Raw genomic sequence first — 20,000 nt, forward strand, 5'->3', positions numbered from 1 at the left:
AACATAAATAACATAATCGATGTTAGAGGTCATTACATACATCAGTAGTTTATATAGCAACATAACATTCAATAAAAAAACAAATAAAATAATATAACGACGTTAGAGGTTACATAGCAAACATAATATTCCATCAAAACGAATATAAATAATATAACGATGTTTAGAGGTTACATAGCAACATAATATCCCAAATAAAATAACATGAAAATAATATAATGATGTTAGAGGTTACATAGCAATATAATATTCTTAACAAAATAACATAAATAATATAATGATGTTAGAGGTTACAATAATATAATGATGTTAGAGGTTACAATAATATAATAATAATTGAATTTCGTTTCTTTTTTCCTTTTTAAATATCAAAGATAAACATGGGTAATATATATATATAGCAATATAATATTCTAATATAATAATATAAATAATATAATGATATAATGATAAAGAAATCCAATAAACATGGGTAGGCCTAGGGTACATCAGATGGATTAGACCCTTATGCATAGCATGTAGACTAATCTGCCTATTGAAATCCAATAAACATGGGTAGGCCATCACATCAGATGGATTAGACCCCTTATGCATAGCATGTAGACTAATCTGCCTATTGAAACCAATAAACATGGGTAGGCCTAGGGTACATCAGATGGATTAGACCCCTTATGCATAGCATGTAGACTAATCTGCCTATTGAAACTAAATAAACATGGGTAGGCCATCACATCAGATGGATTAGACCCTTATGCATAGCATGTAGACTAATCTGCCTATTGAACCAATAAACATGGGTAGGCCTAGGGTACATCAGATGGATTAGGACCCCATGCATAGCATGTGACTAATCTGCCTATTGAAACCAATAAACATGGGTAGGCCTAGGGTACACATCAGATGGATTAGACCCTATGCATAGCATGTAGACCAATCTGCCTATTGAAATCCAATAAACATGGGTAGGCCATCACATCAGATGGATTAGACCCTCTATGCATAAGCATGTAGACTAATCTGCTCATTGAAAACCAATAAACATGGGTAGGCCTAGGGTACATCAGATGGATTAGACCCTTATGCATAGCATGTAGACTAACCTGCCTATTGAAACCAACAAACATGGGTAGGCCTAGGGTACATCAGATGGATTAGACCCCATGCATAGCATGTAGACTAATCTGCCTATTGAAATCCAATAAACATGGGTAGGCCTAGGGTACATCAGATGGATTAGACCCTTATGCATAGCATGTAGACTAATCTGCCCATTGAAACCAATAAAACATGGGTAGGCCTAGGGTACATCAGATGGATTAGACCCTTTGCATAGCATGTGGACTAATCTGCCCATTGAAATCCAACAAACATGGGGTAGGCCTAGGGTACATCAGATGGATTAGAACCCTATGCATAAGCATGTGGACTAATCTGCCTATTGAAATCCAATAAACATGGGTAGGCCTAGGGTACATCAGATGGATTAGACCCATGCATAGCATGTGGACCAATCCGCCTATTGAACCAATAAACATGGGTAGGGTAGGGTACACATCAGATGGATTAGACCCTTATGCATAGCATGTAGACTAATCTGCCTATTGAAAACCAATAAACATGGGTAGGCCTAGGGTACATCAGATGGATTAGACCCCATGCATAGCATGTAGACTAATCTGCCTATTGAACTAACAAACATGGTAGGCCATCACATCAGATGGATTAGACCCTATGCATATAGCATGTGGACTAATCTGCCTATTGGAACCAATAAACATGGGTAGGCCTAGGGTACATCAGATGGATTAGACCCTTATGCATAGCATGTAGACTAATCTGCCCATTGAAAGGTAATAAACATGGGTAGGCCTAGGGTACATCAGATGATTAGACCCCTATGCATAGCATGTGGACTAATCTGCCTATTGAAAACCAATAAAACATGGGTAGGCCATCACATCAGATGGATTAGACCCTTATGCATAGCATGTAGACTAATCTGCCTATTGAAATCCAATAAAACATGGGTAGGCCTAGGTACATCAGATGGATTAGACCCTTATGCATAGCATGTAGACTAATCTGCCTATTGAACCAATAAACATGGGTAGGCCTAGGGTACATCAGATGGATTAGACCCTTATGCATAGCATGTAGACTAATCTGCCTATTGAACTAACAAACATGGGTAGGCCATCACATCAGATGGATTAGACCCTTATGCATAGCATGTAGACTAATCTGCCCATTGAAATCCAATAAAAAACATGGGTAGGCCTAGGGTACATCAGATGGATTAGACCCTTATGCATAGCATGTAGACTAATCTGCCTATTGGAACCAATAAACATGGGGTAGGCCTAGGGTACATCAGGATGGATTAGGACCCTTATGCATAGCATGTAGACTAATCTGCCTATTGAAATTCAATAAACATGGGTAGGCCTAGGGTACATCAGATGGATTAGACCCCTTATGCATAGCATGTGGACTAATCTGCCTATTGAAATCCAGTAAACATGGGTAGGCCTAGGGTACATCAGATGGATTAGACCCCTTATGCATAGCATGTGGACTAATCTGCCCATTGAAATCCAATAAACATGGGTAGGCCTAGGGTACATCAGATGGATTAGACCCTTTATGCATAGCATGTAGACTAATCTGCCCTATTGAACCAATAAACATGGGTAGGCCTAGGGTACATCAGATGGATTAGACCCTTATCAAAGTCAAAGTCAAAGTCAGCTTTATTGTCAATTTCTTCACATGTTCCAGACATACAAAGAGATCGAAATTACGCTTTCAATTATCCCACTGGGTGAAGACAAGACATATTTTACCAATTTTAAGTCCACAGACAAACATAACATTCAAGTAAACAAAAAGTAAGTAAATAAGTAAATAAGAGGGCACATATAATAATGAAAAAATAAGAGCAGCAAAATTTTGTTGAAATTGTGCATAGACAGTCAATAAAAACTAGTGCAAAGTCAGGCCAATAAGAGGCTTGGGTAGTTCTGTTTGACCCGGAGTAATAAAGAAAGTGGCATAGTGGCAAGTTATGTAAGAGCAGCAGAAGTGTTGTGTTTTCAGGACAACAACACCAAGTTGTAAAGTGTACAAGTGCAAGTGTTCAAGTGTGCAAGTGGAGTAGTGCAGGCGGCCATTGTGGGTCCAATGTCCAGGATGTTATGTAGCTGAGGGGTGGAGGGGGAGAGGAGGGAGAGAGTTCAGCATCCACAGCTTGGTGTATGAAGCTGTTGGTGAGTCTGGTAGTGAGGGAGCGCAGGCTTCTGTACCCTTCCCAGAGGGGCAGTAGATCAAACAGATTGTGAGCGGGGTGACTTGCATCACCACAATTTTGGTCCGCCTTTGGTGAGGAGGTGGGTGGTGTAAATGTCCTTCAGGGGAGGGGAGTGAAGCACCAATGATCCTTCCAGCTGTGTTCACTATGCGCCTGCAGGGCTTTCCTGTTGTATTCAGTGCAGCTTCCGCCCCACACACAGCGATACAGCTGGAGAGGATGCTCTCAATGGTGCCCGGTAGAATGTGGTCATGATGGCTGGTGGGGAGCACCCTGTCAGCCTGAGTTTCGCGAGGAAGCACAGGCGCCGAGCCTCTCCCAGCCAGTGATGCAAAGTTGGTGGTCCAGGAGAGGTCTTCACTGATGTGCACCCCAGGAATTTGGTGCTGCTCGCTTCTCCACCACAGCACCGCCGATGGTCAGTGGCAGGTGTTGGGTGTGACCTCCTCCGAAGTCAACAACAATCTCTTTGGTCTTGCTGACGTTCAGCAGGAGGTTGTTGTCCCCTGCACCACGTGGTCAGATGGTCGACCTCCAACCTGTATTGAGTCTCGTCGCCCTTGGTGATGAGACCCACCAGAGTTGTGTCGCCAGCAAATTTCACATGTGATTGTTGCTGTAGGGTTGCAGTGCAGTCAAGGGCCAGCAGGGTGAAGAGCAGCGGACTGAGCACGCAGCCTGGGGGCCCCTGTGCCCAGTGTGATGCTGCTTGAGGTATTGTTGCCAACACGCACTACTTGGGGCCTCTGACAGAGGAAGTCCAGTAGCCAGTTGCAGAGGTAGGTACTGAGTCCCAGTTTGTCGAAGTTTGCAGATGAGTTGTTGTGGTATTATGGTGTTGAATGCAGAACTGAAGTCTATAAACAGCAATCTCACATATGAGTCTCTTTTTCCAGGTGGGTGAGGGCTGGGTGGAGGGCAGAGCAGATTGCATCCCTCTGTAGACCGCTTGGCTCGGTATGCAAACTGGAAGGGGTCCAGGGTGGGGGGGAGAATGGCTTTGATATGTGACATGACAAGCCGCTCAAAGCACTTCATGATGATGGGTGTCAGTGCCACAGGGCGGTAGTCATTGAAGCAGGATGGAGCAGTTTTCTTCGCACAGGTATGATGGTGGCAGCTTTGAAAACATGATGGGACGATGGCTTGCTTCAGGGAAGTGTTAAAGATGTCTGTGAAGACATCCTTAAGCTCCCCCGCGCAGTCCTTCAGCGCATCCACCTGGGATGTTGTCTGGACCTGTTGCCTTAATGGGTGTTGATAGCAGCAAGTGTCCCTCTTCACACTTGTCGGCAGAGAGGCACAGGGGCTGCTCATGTAGAGGGGATGGGTCTTCTGTGGGCAGGTGCTGTTTTGCTTCCAAAGCGAGCAAAGAAGTGGTTCAGGTTGTTGAGCAGAGGGATGTTGCTCACAGCCCTGTGGCTGGGGCTTGTAGTCCCAGAGGGAGGGCCTGAATGCCCTGCCATAGGCTTTGTGAGTTCCCTGCTGTCTTTGAAGTGGGTGGTTATCTTGTGAGTGTATTCCTTTTTGCTTCCTTGATGCCACGGGACAGGTTGGCTCTCGCTGTTTTCATGCCAGCTTCATCCCCAGCTCTGTAGGCTTTGTCTCTGGCCCTCAGCAGCCTGAGGACATCCCCTGTCAGCCATGGCTTCCAGTTAGCCCGAGTGATGATGTCTTTTGTGTGGGTCACATCATCGATGCACTTGGTGATGTAAGAGGTTACAGTGTCTGTATACTCCTCTATGTCTGTCCGGTTGTTGTTGTAAGTGGCTGCCTGTTTAAACATTTCCCAGTCTGTTGTGTCAAAGCAGTCTTGAAGAGCATCGGAGGCTCCCTCAGGCCACACTTTTACCTGCTTACTGAACCGGTTTGTTCGCTTTTACCCTTTGTCTGTATGCGGGCCTTAGCATAACAGTGATATGGTCTGAAAGTCCAATGTGGGTGAGGGGGGTGGCTTTGTATGCTCCTTTGTGTGTAGTGTAGACCAGGTCCAGGATGTTATATCCTCCTTGTTGGAAAATCAACATGCTGGTGTAGCTTTGGAAGTACAGTTTTTAGATCAGCATTATTTTAGATATGCATAGCATGTGGACTAATCTGCCTATTGAAATCCAATAAACATGGGTAGGCCATCACATCAGATGGATTAGACCCTTATGCATAGCATGTAGACTAATCTGCCTATTGAAATCCAATAAACATGGGTAGGCCTAGGGTACATCAGATGGATTAGACCCTTATGCATAGCATGTAGACTAATCTGCCTATTGAAATCCAATAAACATGGGTAGGCCTAGGGTACATCAGATGGATTAGACCCTTATGCATAGCATGTAGACTAATCTGCCTATTGAAATCCAATAAACATGGGTAGGCCTAGGGTACATCAGATGGATTAGACCCCCTTATGCATAGCATGTAGACTAATCTGCCTATTGAAATCCAATAAACATGGGTAGGCCTAGGGTACATCAGATGGATTAGACCCTTATGCATAGCATGTAGACTAATCTGCCTATTGAAACCAATAAACATGGGTAGGCCTAGGGTACATCAGATGGATTAGACCCTTAGCATAGCATGTAGACTAATCTGCCTATATGGAAATCCAATAAACATGGGTAGGCCTAGGGTACATCAGATGGATTAGACCCTTATGCATAGCATGTGGACTAATCTGCCTATTGAAATCCAATAAACATGGGTAGGCCTAGGGTACATCAGATGGATTAGACCCTTATGCATAGCATGTGGACTAATCTGCCTATTGAAATCCAATAAACATGGGTAGGGCCTAGGGTACATCAGATGGATTAGACCCTTATGCATAGCATGTAGACTAATCTGCTCATTGAAACCAATAAACATGGGTAGGCCTAGGCACACATCAGATGGATTAGACCCTTATGCATAGCATGGACTAATCTGCCTATTGAACCAATAAACATGGGTAGGCCATCACATCAGATGGATTAGACCCTTATGCATAGCATGTGGACTAATCTGCCTATTGAACCAACAAACATGGGTAGGCCTAGGGTACATCAGATGGATTAGACCCTTATGCATAGCATGTAGACTAATCTGCCTATTGAAAGGTAATAAACATGGGTAGGCCTAGGGTACATCAGATGGATTAGACCCTTATGCATAGCATGTGGACTAATCTGCCTATTGAAATCCAATAAACATGGGTAGGCCATCACATCAGATGGATTAGACCCTTATGCATAGCATGTAGACTAATCTGCCTATTGAAATCCAATAAACATGGGTAGGCCTAGGATACATCAGATGGATTAGACCCTTATGCATAGCATGTAGACTAATCTGCCTATTGAAATCAATAAACATGGGTAGGCCTAGGGTACATCAGATGGATTAGACCCTTATGCATGCATGTAGACTAATCTGCCTATGGAAATCAACAAACATGGGTAGGCCTAGGGTACATCAGATGGATTAGACCCTTATGCATAGCATGTAGACTAATCTGCCTATTGAAATCCAATAAACATGGGTAGGCCTAGGGTACATCAGATGGATTAGACCCTTATGCATAGCATGTGGACTAATCTGCCTATTGAAATCCAATAAACATGGGTAGGCCTAGGGTACATCAGATGGATTAGACCCTTATGCATAGCATGTAGACTAATCTGCCTATTGAAACTAATAAACATGGGTAGCCTAGGGGGTACATCAGATGGATTAGACCCTTATGCATAGCATGTAGACTAATCTGCCTATTGAAAGGTAATAAACATGGGTAGGCCTAGGGTACATCAGATGGATTAGACCTTATGCATAGCATGTAGACTAATCTGCCTATTGAAAGGTAATAAACATGGGTAGGCCTAGGTACATCAGATGGATTAGACCCTTATGCATAGCATGTAGACTAATCCGCCTATTGAAATCCAATAAACATGGAAAGGCCTAGGGTACATCAGATGGATTAGACCCTTATGCATAGCATGTGGACTAATCTGCCTATTGAAATCCAATAAACATGGGTAGGCCTAGGGTACATCAGATGGATTAGACCCTTATGCATAGCATGTGGACTAATCTGCCTATTGAAATCCAATAAACATGGGTAGGCCTAGGGTACATCAGATGGATTAGACCCTTATGCATAGCATGTAGACTAATCTGCCTATTGAAATCAATAAACATGGGTAGGCCTAGGGTACATCAGATGGATTAGACCCTTATGCATAGCATGTAGACTAATCTGCCTATTGAAAAGGTAATAAACATGGGTAGGCCTAGGGTACATCAGATGGATTAGACCCTTATGCATAGCATGTAGACTAATCTGCCTATTGAAAGGTAATAAACATGGGTAGGCCTAGGGTACATCAGATGGATTAGACCCTTATGCATAGCATGTAGACTAATCTGCCTATTGAAACCAATAAACATGGGTAGGCCTAGGGTACATCAGATGGATTAGACCCTTATGCATAGCATGTAGACTAATCTGCCTATTGAAAGGTAATAAACATGGGTAGGCCTAGGGTACATCAGATGGATTAGACCCTTATGCATAGCATGTAGACTAATCTGCCTATTGAAATCCAATAAACATGGGTAGGCCTAGGGTACATCAGATGGATTAGACCCTTATGCATAGCATGTAGACTAATCTGCCTATTGAAAAGGTAATAAACATGGGTAGGCCTAGGGTACATCAGATGGATTAGACCCTTATGCATAGCATGTAGACTAATCTGCCTATTGAAAGGCAATAAACATGGGTAGGCCTAGGGTACATCAGATGGATTAGACCCTTATGCATAGCATGTAGACTAATCTGCCTATTGAAATCCAATAAACATGGGTAGGCCTAGGGTACATCAGATGGATTAGACCCTTATGCATAGCATGTAGACTAATCTGCCTATTGAAACCAATAAACATGGGTAGGCCTAGGGTACATCAGATGGATTAGACCCTTATGCATAGCATGTAGACTAATCTGCCTATTGAAATCCAATAAACATGGGTAGGCCTAGGGTACATCAGATGGATTAGACCCTTATGCATAGCATGTAGACTAATCTGCCTATTGAAAGGTAATAAACATGGGTAGGCCTAGGGTACATCAGATGGATTAGACCCTTATGCATAGCATGTAGACTAATCTGCCTATTGAAACCAATAAACATGGGTAGGCCTAGGGTACATCAGATGGATTAGACCCTTATGCATAGCATGTAGACTAATCTGCCTATTGAAATCCAATAAACATGGGTAGGCCTAGGGTACATCAGATGGATTAGACCCTTATGCATAGCATGTAGACTAATCTGCCTATTGAAAGGTAATTCATTGTCAAAACTATAGCAAGCAATAAAGGACAACCACACGCATACACTACTTGATATTGTTTCAGTATCGAGTTATTTATGGCAGCTATTGTATCAAAGTCATACTTTTGGTATTGTGATAACACTACTGAGCATACTGATGATGACCACATTAAGATTGTGTGTGTGTTTTGTGTGTGTGTGTGTGTGTGTGTGTGTGTGTGTGTGTTTGTGTCTGTGTCTGTGTGTGTGTGTGTGTGTGTGTGTGTGTGTGTGTGTGTACCTTAGGGATCTAAAGCTGGATAATGTCATGCTGGACTCCGAGGGTCACATTAAGATAACAGACTTTGGAATGTGCAAAGAGAACATGGTGGACGGCATCACAACCAAGACCTTCTGTGGTACACCTGACTATATCGCCCCAGAGGTGAGGAGTGTGTGTGTGTGTGTGTGTGTGTGTGTGTGAGAGAGAGACCTTCTAATATATTTTATATAAGGTGTGTGCATGTGTAGTGAATGTGTCAACCATGTGGAATGTCAGTAGTTTGTCAAGTTAACTGTGTGTGTGTGTGTGTGTGTGTGTGTAGATTATAGCCTATCAGCCATATGGGAAATCAGTTGACTGGTGGGCGTTTGGAGTACTGCTCTACGAGATGCTGGCCGGACAGGTGAGTCACACACACACTGTGTCATAATACTTTTGAGTCGAGTGCGGTAAAAAAATACATTTTCTCAACATGCCTCCCATTTCTCTCTCTATCCTCTCTTTCTCCTCTATCTCTCCCTCTCTCTGTCTCTTTCTCCCCCTCTCTCCCCTCTCTCTCTCTCTCTCTCTCTCTCTCTCCCTCTCACTCTCTCTCCCCCTCTCTCTACTCTCTCTCTCTCTCCCTCTCTCTCCCCCTCTCTCTACTCTCTCCTTACCTCTCTCTCTCTCTCTCTCTCTCTCTCTCCCTCTCTCTCTCAATTCAATTTTTGCATTGCCAAAGCAGAACATACATTTAGACATACATTTACATAAAGAATGCTTGGAATACAGTACATGGCAAATAGATACACATCCAAGATTAACAAACAAACTGGTGTGTGTGTGTGTGTGTGTGGCGTGCGTGCGTGCGTGTGTGAGTGCGTGCGTGCGTGTGTGGCTGTGTATATGTATGGTGTTTGTCTGTGTAATTACAGTGGGCATCGCTTTCAAATGACCACTTCATTCGCGCATTACGTGGCGTGAAGCTGCGTGAAGCTTTAGTACCACTTTCAGCCACTGTGCGTCGCTCTACCACTGTACATCGCTCTGCCTGCGGTCCCTTCTGAAAAAGCAGGATCTACCATTAAACATAATTGTTGCCGAGAGTAATCCCAGCCTACGAATTCAATAACAAAATAAATCATGCATAATTAAACATTACCTCGATTTAGGCTACTTGGGTATGGCTTAAGGCTTGACTACACGGTGGTACGGAAAAATCGAATCGAAATTTGCTGTCTACATTATTGTCAGTGTTGGGGTTAAGCGCAACTCACATAAAATCAAAACAGTGGTGTGATAATTGAGCCAGTAGAGAAATAACTGTTCAGAATTAATCTGTAGCCTTGGGTAGGCTTCTGCAGAAAACAATGTTGTTGCCGATTTAATACTATCTGGCTTACGTTTTTAACAGGCTACGCAATAGAGGCTTAGACAACTATGACCCACGTTTTGGTTTTCAGAATTAATTTGCCCTACTTCTTGACTGCAATGTAGTCAATTGACTGCTTGACATGTCATTTTTATTTTTCTGTACAATAAACAAATACATCTGCTTTATGCGCGAGAATTACATTCATATTTGGAACTTACATAGTCAATGCATCGTTCCACCACGCGTTAGTGTTTCCCAAAACCATAGTAGCAACGAGTAACGCTCAACCACTATCGTAAAGTTGTGTAGTTACAACTACACCTCTCGACCTGTGGTAGAATGCTAGAAGCATAGTTCCAGGGATCTTCATGTCAAAGGCGTCACTGACGCCAGTTATTTGTTTGCAAATTAATAATTATAAATATATTTAGGTTTCTAATTGATATTTACACTTCTAACCACCATACATCCATATTTTTAAAATGCCCAAGGCAGAAAATACATAAATTAAAAGTCAATTTGCAGCCATGTGCACGTAAGTAAAAGTCACACACCTGCAGATAATAATAAGGTGGTAGTGCTTTTTGACCGAGTCAGCTGAGAATATGTAGCCTTTGATTTTCATGGAGGGGTCCTTGTTAGTTTCGCAAAACCAAGCCAAGAAGGCTGATTCTGATTTTGATAATATGATCTGCACAAAAGATAAACTTAGGTAAACAACGATGTCAATATTGTTGTCAACGTCTTAACCCAGATTCGAACTCTTGGACAGGGGACTGCAACTGCTGTGCAACGGCGGCTGTCATCTGCCGGTATGCCTAATGCGCCACAGAAGTATGTGCAGGTGCCCGTTCACATGCTCCTAAACTAGTCCAGACTACTGAAGTTTGGAAACTATCATGGTCCAAACTTACAGTACTATGTAAGTAATCTGACAGTTTTGGGAAACAGTCGTAACTTACGTGTTGGTTAGTTGAGCGATGCATCCTGTTAGTAAAAACTAACCTCCGTGGTTAATGCGGGAAGCGCCCCCAGATCAGCTTGTAGGCCATTAGCAATCTGTTTATTTTATTTTATTAAGCCTACACAGTATATCACATGCCACATTCTCACTTTCAATAGACAGATGCAATAGCCATTGGTCAAGTATTGACTATAAAGCAATTAAGATAGTACCCTATACAAAAGTACTTCATACTATCATAAACATTCGTTAAAAGCTAATAGCATTTTGCAACTTGAAAAACACTGGATTAAATATTGTAGGCACAGGAGAAAACTTGTACATCCATTGGCCCGTGGGGAGATCACATTCCAGTTGCCTCTCCCTTCAGTATGACTTGTTAGGCTGTGAGCTTGTTTAAGCCAAAAAAAAACTATTGCAGATATCAATGCGTCTTTGTTCATGGGTTTGGCCTCACAGCAGAGGCTTAGACAACTATGACCCACGTTTTGGTTTCATAATTTGCACTACTTAATGACTGCAATGTAGTCAATTGACTGCTTGACAGGTTATTTTTATTTTTCTGTACAATACACAAATACATCTGCTTTATGCCATAGAATTATGCACTTGGATAGCCTATAGAAGCGGGCACATTTTGGAGAGAACGACGCAAGAATCTGTAGGCTATTTGTGGCTGGTTACCAGCAAACAATGTTTAATGCATTAACTCAAGGCGTCAAACATTTTTCTAAACAATACAAACAGAAAGGATGCAGCAGGCAGCAAATGTAGAAGAGTCATTTCCAGTGGAAGAACAAAATGCTGAATGAAGCCCAAATTTATGAAGGCATATCTGGCAAGTTGTTATTTTTTGAAGACGTAAATGGTTGGGCTATAGGCCTAGTTTGCAAGAAGGAGACATAAAGCGTGAGCATGCCACACTATCCACAGCTGTGGTAGCGGGGGTAGGAGGATTACTGTTAGCGCAGGATTTATATAAAATTCTTCAACAGAAGGCCTGCCTTGAATGCAGGCTTGTGGTTTGCGCAGCCTACAGTAAGTAGGTCTAGTGAGTTAGGAGTCCTCTAGACTTCTTTTCAGCTATCTCAGAGGTGGAAAGTTGCGTTCGTTGGGGGCAGGGCCGGGTTAACAATTCATAGACCCTTGGGAACAAATGTCTGATGGCCCCCCCTGCCCCCCAGCCAACGTGAATCGGGCGGTCAGTTAATAGGCCTATCGTGAAGATTTGTATTGCCATTTAAGGCACGAGCGCATCTGTGAGGCCAAGCCTCACCAAGTAGCCCGTTTGTTTACAACTAACATTACATTTAATTAAACTGCTTAGGCTATGCCGAAATAGTTTCAACATTTTGAATATCAGTGTCAGGTGAATTAGGAAATGCCTTATGGCTGAAAGCTGCTTGGGATCCCCCCTGTCAAGCAATAACCATACAAAGTTAAAACAGATGACATGATCATCACTGACATAATGCGCCAAATAATATAGCCTAGATATTCCAATATATTCGAATACATGTGTTATTTTAGGGGATATTGACGTCATTTTTGAGCAATTTTTTGACAGTCCACTGTAGGCTCATGTCGTCTATTAACACCTTCCACTAACCCGGTGAGTGGGGGTCGCTATAATCGTGTGAAATAGCACCATTGAGTAGCCTATGTGAAATAGCCTTAAAATCGTTCCGTGTTGTGTGCCTTCTGGTTTCTCCACCTACTGGTTTCTTTTCTTGGCGTGCATGCGCTGCAGCAGTTGTCAGACATTCACAAACAAGTTGTTTTAGGCGGTTTGAAGTCGCTTTTCATCGCCATGAGCGCTCGGCTACATTACAGCCACTTTCGGACAAAAGACATGTAAAAAAATATATGTTATGAAAACTAGCATTAAACTGGATTCGATCCCATAAAAGCAACACCGCAGCGTGACTCTCTCCATCCTGATTCCCTACTCTTTGAGCCAACTAATATGTTCACGGCGAATCAATTAACTATTGTAGGCTACCATTAATTAATAATGTAGGCAACACCCAGGTAACATGTTGTCCAGGCTATCTGAAACAAGGGGTTGCCTCTCCTCTACAACAACTGGTTACGTTGGGCTGCTACAGTCGATCACTGCACTGTGCACAGTAGGCCTACTCTTTGTGGTTGATCAACTAAAAATAAAAGATGTATTTGGTGATGACGTTATTGTAGGCCTAGTAGACCTAAATTCTGAGAAATTAAATGGTGCAGAAACGATCTACATAGCGCACCAGACGCTGATGTCTTCAAGGGTTGAATGAAGAGTTTGCAAAAATTAGTGTATTTTTCAAGTCAATAAACATTCTTAATTTTGAATGTCTTTGTCAGGGAACATCTGACTTTTAAAAACCATATGCCTGGTAGTCGCTCAGACAAGGAGTTATAAGATAAAGGCAATACCATTTGTGTCACCTAATGCAGTTCAGTGAATTAGCAAGATACCATCAGAAGGCAACAATCATAAAGCACAGTCTTGGCTTGTATCTCTCCCCTAGCATAAAGCTGTTTGCGTGTTGTTGGCTAGCGTGAGTTCTTTCTATCTGCTTACTTTTGTGAGTTGCGACCACCTAGGCTATGTTATACAGTGGGTCCCAGTTAATTTCATCATGGTGAATGGTGAAATGTAAGTACAACTGCAGCCGCTTGGGGGCAGCATAGTCCGCTGTGGAGTTCCACGGTCGAACCAGACGGCGCATTCGACAGCAAGGGCTGTGATTGGCCGAGTTTTCAGTGCGTTTCTCTGTGTTTTTAGCAGCCCCTGCAACATGCTAGTCCACTGTAGCCTAAGCCTTGTACATAATGTTAAACATAGTTTTGGATTCAGTGGCAAGATTTCTTGATTGTACAGTGTCTGCCTCTCAGTAATGTTTTAAAATGAGAGCTTTGTCAGCTGGCAGTAGGCTACTTTGTCGGTAGTCACGAGAAGTTTGTGTGCTAACAGAACATAAATCCAGTGATGGTGGGGGTACGATAGCCTGTGATGATGGAGGTGAGTGTTGCGCTGGTATTGAGGGGTGTGAGGGTGGGGACTGGGGGATGGTGGACAGACCACCGCCATTGGAGCTGGAGCAGGGCAGTCAAACCTGTTGTAGAAGTGGTTCAACTGGTTCGCCCTGTCCAGGTCCCCCTCCACAGAGCTGCTGTTCTTCTTCAGGCCAGTGATAACCTTCATGCAGTCCCATGTCTCCTTCAAGTTGTTTTCCTGCAGCTTCTGTTCCACCTTCTTTCTGTAATCCTCCTTAGCTTCCTTCAGCTTGAATTTGAGTTCCCCTTGCACGCGCCTCAGCTCTGCCATATCCCCCTCTCTGAACGGCATCTTTTTCCTGTTGAGAAGGGTCTTGACATTGCTGGTTATCCAAGGCTTGTTGTTGGGAAAGCAGCGACAGTTCTAGTGGGAACAACAATGTCCATGCAGAAGTTCAGGTAGTCAGTTGTGCACTGTGTGACCTCCTCCAAGTCCTCTCCATTCTGTAACACACTCCAGTCAGTACACTCGAAGCAGTCTCTCAGAGCCTCATCCACTTCAGGTGTCCACTTCCTGAAGGTGCGTGTGGGAACTGGTAGCCTCTGTACTTTGGGCTTGTACATTGGCTGGAGATGAATGAGGTTGTGGTCTGACTTTCCCAGTGGGGGGAGGGAGTTTGCACTGTATGCATCCCTCACGTTTGCATACATGAGGTCTATTGTCCTGTTTTTCCTTGTAGGGCAGTCAACATACTGGTAAAATTTGTGAGTGTGGAATCAGTGTTATGTGATTGAAGTCGCCAGAGATCACAAAAAGGCGTCAGTGTGTTGGGTTTGAAGCCTTGCGATTGTGGAATGGATGGCGTCTGCGCTGTATCGGGAGAGCTCGAGGTGGAGCGTAAACACAGACAGCAATTTCGCGTCGCGAGAACTCCCTCGGCATGTAATAACGGGCGTGAGACTAACCGCTAATAACTCCACATCCTTACAGCATACAGTCTCCTTTACTGTTACAGTGGGTCCCAGTTAAAATTGACACTTCATTCGCATCATGGTGAATGGTGAAATGTAAGTACAACTGCAGCCGCTTGGGGGCAGCATAGTCCGCTGTGGAGTTCCACGGTCGAACCAGGCGGGCGCATTCGACAGCAAGAGTTTTCAGTCGTTTCTCTGTGTTTTTAGCAGCCCCTGCAACATGCTAGTCCACTGTAGCCTAAGCCTTGTACATAATGTTAAACATAGTTTTGGATTCAGTGGCAAGATTTCTTGATTGTACAGTGTCTGTCTCTCAGTAATGTTTTAAAATGAGCTTTGTCAGCTGGCAGTAGGCTACTTTGTCGGTAGTCATGAGAAGTTCGTGATGCTAACAGAACATAAATATGCTGCCCAGAAACCTTGTGAATAGTTCTGATTTTTTTACTACACACTAACGAGGTTGAAATATAGACTTTGCCTACAGCATCTCCTTAACAGTAATGTTAACAAAATGACAGCATTCATATGACAAAGAAAAACGAATTCGGTCACTCAAGACTGTGCCACAGCAACCAGTGTAGGCTACAGTCCTACCTAATAGGCCTACTTTCAAGCAGATAGCGTTGTCTGACGGTCGAGTGGGTTAATGCAGTGTTTCTCAAACTTTTTTCAGATGGAGGACCACTTAACCAATAAAAATGCATGGACCACCTAGCTAAAAAAAAAATAGATTAGACCTACTTCAACAGTATATCAGCACAATAGGCCTACTCACTGAACCACCTTGCTTATTGTATTTTCACTTTGCTTATTGTGTCAGAGGATTCATATGATTTAAACTGGCATATCTTACATAGACAGTGTTGCAGAACTGTTTGGATTTACATACAAGTTGGTTCAATATTGCAAACAACTCATCTATATCATATTTTACCACGTCTGCTCGCGGAACACTTGGGATAGCTTGCGGACCACCAGTGGTCCCCGGACCACACTTTGAGAAACACTGGGTTAATGCACGTATTTCCAGAACAGGTCTGCAACTTTCAGGCAGTTCTGAGTTCGAATCTAGGCAGGAGCAGAGCCATATAAAGGCCTAGGCCTATTGTTATCATTTTTTGCAAGGTGTTGCTCCTGGCAATACTTGTTTATAAGACGTTTGGTGATTAATTGATAGCTGTTTTTGGGACACGTTAAACGTTCTTTATAATGGAGTGCATCCGGGAGTAAAATGACTGTGCAGCTGTTACAACTGTAGGCTACAATGATTGCAATACAAAAATATGCGCGTGTTAGTTTAGTTAGTTTTGTGATGTTTTGCACTTTTGCCTCATGTGTTTTCAGGTTTGAGGGCTTTTTTGGCAAGATTGACCTTGGTTAGACTCTGCATATGTTATTTCTCATTATGGAAAATAAAGTCAATTTTCGACACCGCCTGTTATTAGTTCAATAACAAGTGTTGCTTGTTAAAACATGTGACTAGTGAAACTCAAATGATTTTAGAAATATTTAGCATTTAACATTATTAAACTTTGACTAGATGTCTTCGATTTTCTTTAGTCAAAAACATCGACACATTAAATGTTAGTCAAAGTTTAATAATGTTCTGCACCTTTTACTAAAGAATCAAAGAAAATTAAGAAGACATCTGAGCTGCAATCTGTCTCTCCTCTCTAAAAATATCTGTCCTGGCCTGGTTGCAACGGATTGTGGCCAAACGACAGAAGCGCGGAGAACCCTCCTTTGTCTACCAAAAGTGTTACTTTGTGCCCCGCGCTCCCCCACTGCTTGTGAAAGAAGGGGATGGGGGAGGGGGCTTAACGTGAAAAAGCTTAATGTCACAAAACGGCAACGAGTCGTTTTTAGGCTACAGGCCTTCATAATGGTAGGCTACAGGAAGTGGGGGAGGGTATGGGATGACCAGAGCCGCCATCTATCGTCTTTCAGGCACACAGCTCGTTATATAGCCTATCGACTGCCTTAACAGATAGGCTTTGCTCTTGGGTTTGGCCTTTACAGCGAACTCAATGCTCTTGTTACTTGCAGTTTGTTAAATAAAGCGATGCAGATTACATTATTTATTTCTGATTAATTCGTCTTTTGATGTATTTTGCAACATTTGCTTGTTAGGCTGGGCTACTGTCAATGTCCTGTACAGGTCAATGTTCAACAATTGCTGGTGTAGGCCTACAGGCTATTAATCAATTAGGGACTGTTCGTTATTTATTTAATTAAGGGGCTACCGAGGAGTTTTGGGAGCGTTAGTCAAAAAGACGTGACCCTCCCTCGCCAGCAAGAATTTTTCTATGACCTCCAAAGTGATTGAGAAAAACGCATGACCCTCCCCAGTCCCAACAATTTATTGATGCCTTAGGCTACTGAGTCAATTTGGGAGCTTGCATGCTACGACTCCTTCAGCTTTGAAATGCCTTGAAAAGGCTGTCGTTTGCACAATTTCACAAATAATCACCGGGACCGAAACAAACCTGTCAACTTTTCCCGGGTTTATCGCGTATTTTAACTTTTTCCTCGCTGTCTTAGGAGGAGCTGCAGGGCCGTCGCAAGGGGATGCGAGGCCCTGTGCGAACTTGACAGATGCAAGGCCCTTTTCACATGAAATCATGCGATAGCTTACTTTACACATAGCCAAGGCTACCGTCGGTGTATTTTAATAGTAGCCTAGTCTAATAAGCTACACCAGCTTTGCCTTTAAGAGGAAATTCAATTGTATAGCCTATAACATTAGCTGAGTCACATATTTGGCCATATGGTGTTTATCATAGGCTACATCACGAAACCAAATAGTGTAACAAAGGCGAACACTTTAACAGGGGGAATTAATTGGGCATGAATCATTGTGCTGAACGGTATTTGTCAATGAGCAGAAACACACACGACATTCAAACTATTGATAAGATGTACTGGTCTGTATCTATAGGCTAACATTGGACAAATAAATGACACTGACTCGCCATATCCTGACTCAGGAAAAAAACATTTTCTTACTTTTTGCCGCAAACTCAGCAATGAAATCATAGGCCAGTTTGCAGGTAGCCTAACGCCTTTTTTTTCATAGAAGGAGAGCCCAGTCTCTCCTGTGGCATGGAGGTGCGTAAATAGTTTTAATAGCCTGTTCAACTTTGAAAAGCTTCGTTCTCGATGCCAGTCACTGATCGCAATTTCAAAGTTCGGAAAGCTTCATCTTTTTAAGTTTTAAGTGCAGTGGCCCCTATCTGCCCCCTTTGGAATTATATCTCGAGCCTATTATAAGGTCCAGTGCGTTATGTCCTGGGATTCGGATGTGCTCAAAAAGAAAAGAAAAAACACTTTTTTATAGATGGTTATGAGGAGCAATGTGAGAGAAATTTGATGATCATTGATCGTTGTTTTGGGACGTTAAGCCTTTTCCATAGGCCAGTGAAGGAGATTGAAGAATGACCATTTTTTTTATCCTAAAATATTTCTTAACTACAAAAACTCAGTGTCTAAAAACTCAGTGTCATTCAGACTCAACCCTCTTGTTGTTTTATTATCTTTTTCGTTGTCGTTTGAACGTTGGCAAGCAGGCATGTTGCGGTTGCAATTTAAGTGAAATTTCTACAGTAGGCCTACAACATGCTGTTAGGCTGGGCTACTGTCAATGTACTTGTACAGGTAAATGTTCAACAATTGCTGGTGTACAGGTTATATAATCAATTAGCTAAATCATTTGTCCAGCTGTTTAAAAATTTTTTCGTGAATACATTCAAACGCAAAAAGGATAATTACTTTTTTTTTTTGCATTATTTTGAATATGACTCATCCAGTCTCAACAGCCGTCTACTTTTCCACTCGCATCTAAGTTCTAACACATATCCCCTCTCGCTTTCTCTCTCCATCCCTGCAACACGGCTTTCTTAAAGGAGCTGCACCATTTTACAACAATTGCATCTACATTTTTCATATTAGAATGTTTTGTCAAGTGTGTTTAAACTACCGCGGATCAATTTAAGTTCCGGCTCCCCCGCATTGATTCATGAAGGAACCCGGCCCAAACTTAACGGGACCCACTGTAGACGCTCTATGAGGTACCAGTGTTTAGCTGTGTCACAAAACAATAAGCTTTGTCAGACTACTTTTAAAATGATATTCAGGGCTATATACATTTTAAATATCTGGGGCTGAAGATCCGACAAAGCCGTTAATTCTTCAGGTGGAAGTGTCAGGAATTTTCATAACAGAGACGCCTCATTGGTGGTTAGTATATGGAGTAGGGAATTGACAGCAACATATCCAATCACATTATGAGAGATGCTGAATTTAACATTAACTTTCGCGATGTTTGATTTTAAATTAATGTAATTTAGCCGGGACTGTAAGCTGGCACACGTGGGTTTCGGCGTTTCAGTGGGTGCGAGAGACGGAGCATCCACGTATCGGGCGCCCTATGACAAAGCGCGATCTGGCGGTTGCATCCATTACAAACAAACATGCAATGTGAACGTCTGGGATTGGGAGAGCACTAAATGCTCTTCTGAATAAGCACAAAGTCAAGCCTTTAAATGAAAAACACTCTTTAATAATCAAAAAAACGCTAATGAAGTAAACTTGTGATCATCAAAAATCGTTTTATCGCCTTCGTACCTCCATTGATAACAGGACTTTAACAGGAAGGCATTTGGCTGAGCAAACGGAGGTTAATATGCTCTATATTTTGTCCAAATGATGTCTGTCTATCATCGCTGTTTTCCTCGGAGAAAACCAGAATGTTTCATTTGTCCTCGTTTCTTACGGCTGCAAAGCGGGATTCCCTCAGAAGTTAACCAAATATTTCTTTATTAGGCAGGCATATT

At 42.6% G+C, this 20,000-nt stretch overlaps 1 protein-coding gene across 1 annotated transcript in view; it reads left to right on the forward strand.

Annotated features, from left to right (window-relative positions):
• Positions 1 to 20,000, forward strand: part of prkcba (protein kinase C, beta a) — a 62,144-nt gene that overhangs the window by 33,648 nt on the left and 8,496 nt on the right. The window contains exons 14-15 of the mRNA XM_048248334.1: positions 8,911 to 9,049; positions 9,210 to 9,290. Coding sequence (XP_048104291.1) covers positions 8,911 to 9,049; positions 9,210 to 9,290 — 220 coding nt within the window. The remainder of the gene's footprint in view (positions 1 to 8,910; positions 9,050 to 9,209; positions 9,291 to 20,000) is intronic.

The sequence above is a fragment of the Alosa alosa genome, chromosome 7 (assembly GCF_017589495.1).
Source record: "Alosa alosa isolate M-15738 ecotype Scorff River chromosome 7, AALO_Geno_1.1, whole genome shotgun sequence".
Lineage (NCBI taxonomy): Eukaryota > Metazoa > Chordata > Actinopteri > Clupeiformes > Clupeidae > Alosa > Alosa alosa.